The sequence below is a fragment of the Acinonyx jubatus genome, chromosome D2 (assembly GCF_027475565.1).
Source record: "Acinonyx jubatus isolate Ajub_Pintada_27869175 chromosome D2, VMU_Ajub_asm_v1.0, whole genome shotgun sequence".
NCBI classification, from domain to species: Eukaryota; Metazoa; Chordata; class Mammalia; order Carnivora; family Felidae; genus Acinonyx; species Acinonyx jubatus.
The window spans coordinates 54,085,071-54,092,835 of NC_069393.1; the positions used below are offsets into that span (position 1 = coordinate 54,085,071).

At 44.8% G+C, this 7,765-nt stretch overlaps 1 protein-coding gene across 2 annotated transcripts in view; it reads right to left on the reverse strand.

Annotated features, from left to right (window-relative positions):
* The window catches only part of BLNK (B cell linker), a 75,277-nt gene extending 67,884 nt beyond the window's left edge, over positions 1–7,393 (reverse strand). The window contains exon 1 of one of the 2 annotated variants that reach the window (XM_027062725.2): positions 7,019–7,393. In XM_027062725.2, the coding sequence (XP_026918526.1) occupies positions 7,019–7,065 (47 nt within the window). In that variant the 5' untranslated portion in view covers positions 7,066–7,393. The remainder of the gene's footprint in view (positions 1–7,018) is intronic. The other variant, XM_027062726.2, reaches the window with a different exon arrangement.
* Positions 7,394–7,765: the final 372 nt, after the last annotated feature.

A 7,765-nucleotide genomic window follows, 5' to 3' on the forward strand; every position in this document is an offset into this window, starting at 1 on the left:
AGACCAGGAAACCTGTAAGAGCCTGAAATACTGACGGGCATGGTTCTGTAGGGGTTTCTCACTAGTAAATTAGTTCTTTTAGTTAAAAAAAAATGTCTAGGGGCGCCTGGGTTAAGTGCCCAACTTTGGCTCAGGTCATGATCTCGCAGTTCGTGAGTTCCAGCCCCGCTTCAGGCTCTGTGCTGACGGCCTGGAGCCTGCTTTGGATTCTGTGTCTCCCTCTCTCTCTGCCCCTCCCTCACTCACACACTCTCTCTCTCTCTCAAGAAATAAATAAACATTAAAAAAAATTTTTTTTAATATCTAGGGCAAATACAGAATATAGACTAAGCTGGACCAACCTCTATTGGTCAACACCTGACACAGGGTTAAAAAAAAAAAAAAAAAAAAAGAGAGGAGTGGCCTACGTACTCCCTTCTCCCAGCAGGCAAACAGGGAGCTACGGTTCTGGAGCAGGATCAGCTATGTGAGCTCCGACAGTGACTTCACCTCTCTGGGCCTTAGGTTTCTTGCCTCAGAAATAAAGTTGCTAAAGAGACGGCCTCCCAAGTCCTCGCCAGGAGACCTGTGTGATCTGGATGGGGGCTTCTCCGCTGCTGTCCGTGTCCTTCCACAGAGCAGGGGGAGCAGGCTCAGCTGGCGTGGCTCAGGGAACCTGTGACCAGAACTGACTACATCATTTCTAGGGGCCCAGGAAGTCCAGCAAGCGTGTGCAGTGAGAACACTGAAGCTGTCCTTGAGGCTTAGACACCAACGGCCTTGAACAAACAGAGAGACACAGGGCCACCTTAAAGAAGCAGAAAGGCTGACACAGAAGAGGGGCTGACAGAGGGGAATCACGAAGCAAGAGACACACGCGTCCCATGGGGAGAGAGTAGCAGCCCCTCTGACCATTGTCCAGCAGAGACAGAGTCTGGTTAAGCAGACTCAGATGGTTTCCCTGGCAAGGTCATAGCCATAGTGGGCAAGGGCACTGCAGCCCTTTGGCTTGGAAGCAGGATCTGGGGTCACCCATGAGCCTGAGCATCTGACACTACAACACGCAGCAGCCCCACACCAGCCTGGACCCCTTGCACGCATACCCTCTCATCATTCCCAATAGTGTAAGAGGATCACACCAACTGCTCACCTCTGGATAAGATCAACACCAACTTAAAGAGTCATGGGAGGCTGGATAGAGGACTCCTTTCTACTAAAGCTGGAATAAACTCTTTTTTAAAAAAGTTCCACCCTCAAAACCCAGCCATCAGTTTCACAAAATATACACCAGTGGCCATGGGGAGATCAGGCAAGAAAGGGTGAATTGTGCTGCAGAAACTATCCAAGGTGATGTCAGAGTTATTTGGATCCGTGCCTCACAGTGCTGCAGCATCTTCACATGGGACTGAGAAGACATTAAAGGGTGGAACAATACACAGCATCTCATCCCCCTCACCTCAACCTGTTTTTTATCCAGAAACATTCTACCCATGGACCTCAGGGCAATGCGTTCTGCTCTAGGACAGACACAGCATATCCACCTCTGTCCAGAGTTTGGCCATAGGATCAGATCTATAAGCCCTTGGACTTCCTAATAGCTATGTTACCACTTAATTGGCTTTTTATCCCAACTCTAAGGATTTGCACTCATGGTTTACCTGGTCTGCTTACAGAGGTAGAAACAGAGACTATTCGAAGATGACCTTATGCCTGGAGATCTTTCCTGCTCTCGTTTCTCTGGAGAGACCAACATATACCCCATTGGTGCATATCGTTTGTGGAATCTAGTTTTATTTGACCCTAAAATTTTTTTAAAATAGTAACTCATTGAAATATAGGCCCCAGCACCTCTAGCCCTTCTCCTAGGCAACCCCTCACCCAAACCGTCCCAGATAGAGGAATATCAGAAGGCTTATCAATTGCAAAGATATATATTCTAAACTTTAAACACATACTATCTCTGTAAGAATATACAAATGAAGAGGGGCTTCCTGTTCGAGACAGAATTCATTTACTTGGCCTAAATCAGTTTCTCAACAGCAGCTCTATTGCAATCTTTGGCGATTCTTTGCTGTGAGTACTGCTCTGTAAGTGTAGGATGCTTACCAGCACCTCTGGCGTCTACCTGTTGGTGCCAGCAGCACCCCCTCCACATTTGTGATGATCAAGTGTCCCCTGGGGGACGAAAGTGCCCCTGGTGGAGAAGCACCGATCTAAATGATGCAGCCAGGCCTTCACGGAGGACAGCAGAAGGAGGCTTCCGTGGAGTCTCTAAAAAGCCAGAGAGACCTTTCCGTTTCCCTGCTACAAGCTATCATTCAATTTTTTTTTCTTATTCATATTCTTTGTTTTAAAGTTTACTTATTTATTTCGAGAGAGAAGTGAGCAAGCATGAGCGGGGGAGGGACAGAGAGAGAGGGAGAGAGAACCCTTAGCGGACTCTGTGCTGTCAGTGCAGAGCCCGACATGGGACTCCATCTCACAAACCATGAGACCATGACCCGAGCCAAAATCAAGACTTGACGCTCAACTGACTGACCCCCCCAGGCGCCCCTCCTATTCGTATTCTTTAACCAGCCTAGATTCTGTGATGCTGCTGCATGTGGGCAAGAGGAAGATCCTCTTTGAAAATGAACCAAACAGTAAATTCTCCACTGAACAGATGAGGTTCGTCATCTGTGGGGGAAAATCAAGAGACTATCTGCAAATGTCTGCCTGAGGTTCTCTGGAGAGAACTACTCCAGAACTACTCTCTGGAGTAGTACCAGCCCAGTCTCCTCCAATTCCGTGATGTAGGAGTCTTGGCTGGAATGTAATTGTGGTTCCATCCTTGCGAACCTAATTAAGTGTATCACAGCCCACTTCGAGACCAGTTGCATGAAAAGAAGGGAGTTGTTCAGCTATGGTACCCTGGCGATCACTGGATCCAGGACAGAGGGTGCTTTGGACACGTGGACTCTGGTTTAGGGTTTTCCTGGTACAACCATGCCCAGAGTGGGTGAGAAAGAGTGCCCCGAGTTTCCCTAGCCAATGACCCTGAAAGCTACAAATACTAAGCAAATTCTAGTAACGTGGCTCCAGGGTAGCTTGCCCACAAGGAGAAAGAGGCCTTGTCTGAGGATTCCATCCATTGGTGTGACACAAGAAGTCCCAGTTGAGTAGTTTCTTGGCTGACATAATGCAGATGGGCAGTGTGAAGAGAAATACTTCCTGGGAAGTCTATCTTGTCTCTACCATTAGATGCTGTGCCTTCTTTTTCCTTCCCTCACGAGCACAGGCCTCTGCCCTAAGCTTATAAAGAATGAGAAGAGAGATGCTCCCAGACACATGTATGTTCAAGAGTTGCTCTACCCATCATGAGGCCCTGGGCAGCATCCTGCTCTGCTTGCCATTCTAATTCAAGGGGGTTGGGTCCATTACCGTGAGGAGAAAGAGAGACTGCAAATAGTCACTCATGATATGTGGGTTGAAGTACTGGCTATTGTGTTTACTATTTATTTGCTTGTTATACTGACCATAAAGCCAATGCCATTCTTGGCACGTCAGCCCATGTTGTCTTCGTCTTCACAAAAAGGCTGTGAGAAAGGCATCTCTAGTTTTGACACCTGAGGAAACTGAAGCTTACAGAAGTTGAGTGACTTCCTCAGGACCCATATGCTAGCAATGGGCCGTTGAAATTCAGCCCTTTTGGGCTCCAATTGCATTGTCCTTCTAAATACGTCACAGCAACCTTCTAGGTGACCTTGTTGGATGCTGTGTAGTTGTGTTTTCTGACCTCACTGTTTAGGGATGGACAGCTTTCAAAGATGGATGATTCAGTCAGGAAACTTCTCCTGAAGGCCTTGGGATAAAATCATTGAAAGCTGTCTATCTTTAAACAGTAGGGTCAGAGAATAGTCTCCATGCCTAAACGATCACATGGCATTAGAGCCGAGAGGGGCTTCGGGAATTGGCTCGTCCAAACTCGGCATTTGCAGATGGGGGACACAGGAGAGGGGAGGACTTATCCAGGGTGGCGTGGTAGAAAAGCCATACATGGAATATATGGAAGCTTCATTAAAGAAAGACTACAGGGTGCGGTAGGTGAATGGGGGTGCAGAGAGGGATGAATTAGAGTTAGGGTTGATGACGATGCAATTGACGGAAATAGGGAGGCTCAGAGATGGAGCTAGTGGCAGAAAGGTGAAAATAAGGTGAGTTTCTTTCCTTTTTTAAAAAAGTAATTTCTACCCCTAATTGTGGGACTTGAACTCACGGCCCCAAGATGATGAGTCACATGTTCTACCTACTGAGCCAACCAGATGCCCTGGTGAATTTGTTTCTGAAGAATTGAACTTGAAAAGCCAAGTAACTGGAAATTCCAATTGAAGATTCCAAGACCTGAGGAGAGAAGTCATGTCCCAGAAGCTGTGAAATTACATCTCCAAGTGAGAGTCCTGGCAGTGAGATCCGGACACCCAAGACAAGGCTCTGCCGTGCTCGACAGATTTTTCGCCACTTAGGTTAAGGCAGAGGAAGGGTGTTTGTCACATCTACAGTCCTTGCAAAGCTAAATGCCACACGTGTCACAATCAATAGGTAAAATAACCAAAATGGCCAAAAAGAAGAACGAAATGAACATAAACTTTACCAAGGATCAATGCAAAGTTCTGCGTTTATGTTCAGGAAATCAGTTGCACAACTACGGAATTAAGAAGAAAGAATGGCAGTGATATTAATGACTGCCAGTTTTAATCTAACAGTTATTATGTTCCAGGATCACTATGTGCCCTTGATGGACACTCACTATCTCTCTATTTTTGTGGCCAAGAGTTTAGGCAAAGTCTCACATAAATTTTGATAAACCTAAGGATATAAACACAGCTCTTCACTTATACTGTCACCTGGTACCAAATAATTGCAGTTAGGCAACCTTCCGAATTGGTGTCAGTCAGGACAGAGGACACAAATCACAGGGATCAAGTATTTCATTTCCCTATTCTTTGACATCCCACCTAATTACAGAAAAGATTTAAGGTGGTGCTTCAAGTCCATCATGTTTACAATTTCCTGTCTTTGAAAAGCTCCGCGTCGGCAGTGCACATTTTACCAAAACAGGCCAATTCTGTAAAGACAACTGAGTAACCAAGTGGAAAAAAATTTACTTCTGCTTCAGCGGATGAATGTAGTGTATGATTATCCACAATATAATTTTGGTTTCCCGCCCTATAATCTATGGTTGTATACTGCCTATTGACCACTCACTCTGTGATTAAGCTGGACTTTGTCCCAGGAGGGTAGAGGGTGGAGCTCATATGATGATTCAGGTTCTATTCCCTTTCCTTATTTAAATTCCCATCTGGATTTCCTAAAAGAGGTTCTAAGGCTTAGCGTAGCTCCAGGTTATGGAATGTCTGGAAAGGACTATATAAAACCCTCTTGCTCATTTGAGAGAAGCCCTAATATCCATGCCTTGTTGGTTTCTTTGGCATGTCTTTCCTACACTCTTTTCCTTTCACTTCTTACTGCTATGCCTCAAGTCCAGGCCTATGGCACTAGATGCTTAGGCTGCTTAACTGGCCCCATTACAGAGTATCCCTGCCCCCTATTACATGCTTGCTGGCATGACATTTCTATTCCTGTAAACCATTCTCTAACCTCCTGTGGTTAGAGCCCTCACTGTCCTTTGTGAGCTGACTCCACCCTACACATCCCAATTTACCAGGACCTTCTGGTTCCACACAGCCTACTCCATAGTCTCTGTTGGACAGAACACTCTCATCATCCCACCAATGGACTGTGTTCAAGTCCAGTTCCAAGTTGCGTTTCTCTATTTCCTCCCTCCGGGCTCATTGTTTTTCCTCCAATTCTCACCCTACTTTTGTCTTACTTGCCTCTCAAACCTAGCTCTTGAAGCATTTTCTCCATGAGATCTTTCTCAGCTACTCCAATTCCCTTCTTATATTCATTTAGTCTCTTACTACTTTCATTGATTCATCTGCCCCCCCCCCCACCCCCATGAGAGTGTAGTGACTCAAGACCAAGGGAAAGACTGAGGTACCTTCTTGGCCCCTGTCAGTGCAGGTCAAACCACAGTACCCAACAACACACCCTTGAAATGGCTGACCGTGCTGATGGAGCCTACTGGTCCCAGATCAGCAGTTCATTTCAAAACACCATTTACCAAACACCTAACCGGTATAAGATCCAAATTCTCACTGTGAAGGGCGGTCACTCTGCAAATTCCAGACTCATTTCTCTTAAATTTTGTCTCAAAACCTCTAATTGTCTAGCTCTTTATTATTTGTGATAGTTTACTTGTTGCACGTGTCACATCACCCATGACAAACTGAAGGTCAAAGTGGTAGTTGGAATATAAAACACTCACTGAACATTTAAAATTTCCGATCTCCAACAACCATGATGCTGTTACCATGAAATAAAAAGATCTTCAAAATAAAAAGTTGGGATACTGTCTTTTCCACAGCTCAGAGGAGTTGTTTGATTCTTGCCCCTTGGGCCACTTCTGGTTTTTAATTTCTAAGTGGCTTTTTATTAGATAATTGCTATAGTGACAAAATAACACTGGAAAAACAGATCTCATGTCCCCACACAATTGTGATTTCCACCCACAAAATAAATAAGAGACAACTGCAATGAATACAAATGATTACAGCCATCTTTAACATTAAACATTAAATAGTAATCCACAATGAAATGGTTGAGATTCATATTAGACAAACGCATCCTTCGAATAATTTGTTGTATTCAGGCTCTGAAAGCTGAACTTCAGTAGAATCTAAGTCCTTGGGTTTTCTTTTTTACCGTCTCCCCAGGGCTTCCTACATGCATCTTTCAATGACAAAAGCCAGCTAGAATAAGCCCACTTGTTCCTACATATTTCTTTAAAAACTCAGGGTACTTCTCTATAGCAATTGCCACCCACTGCCTTACAACGAGCAAAGTATTCCAGGATTTCAGTTTTTCTCAGAATCAGTAGATCATTAAAGAAAAAAAAAAAAAAAAAGGAAGGAGAAGTATTGGATGGGGAAAATCTTACCTCAACTTCTGACTGGCAGGGACAGTTATTTTGTTAAGCTTGTCCATTCTTTTTGTTAATTATAAGAGCCACGAATAACCGTCAGTGGTAAGGTCAGCAGTCACTGGCCCTCCTAGGGAGTAGCATGGTAAGCCTTTGATCTCAAGGGTCCCAGTCACTTGAGTTTGATTTCCGAGAGAGTGCCGGCTGCTGGCAGACACCCTACACTAGGGAGAAGTAAAACTTGCTCGAGCACATAGTCAAGTTTCATGTTTCTACACAATCATGTGATCTGGGTAGCCAGCCAGCTTGGCTGATTACTCCACGTTGTGTAAACTTTAATAGTGAAACCTATTGGACATGCAAATTTCTTTCCAGCTGCTTTCTTTTATAACCAGATTTGTAATCAGGTCAGGACGGGCTTCTGGCTGGTCACTACTTCCTGTTGTCCCAAACACATATAGTCCCTGTTTTCAGCAGGTGTCATTCTGTCCCCAGTAGCTTCCTGGGCTCAAGAAAAAGCAGAATAATCAATTCTCAGGTCTCTTTGGGACTTTCTGCTCATTTGCATAAATTCATGGATAAACTTTTCCACTTAAAGAACCATGATATGAAAATAGCATTTCTGTACTGTCATTTAGTGAGCAGAAGGCAGTTTAAGATCAGGGAGGAAGAAAATGAGAGAAACGGTTCCTTTTATGCCTGGCCCACTTCCCTGTAGCCAGCAAGCACACCCTGCTCACCTTGGTGAGGAAGGTGCACATTTAC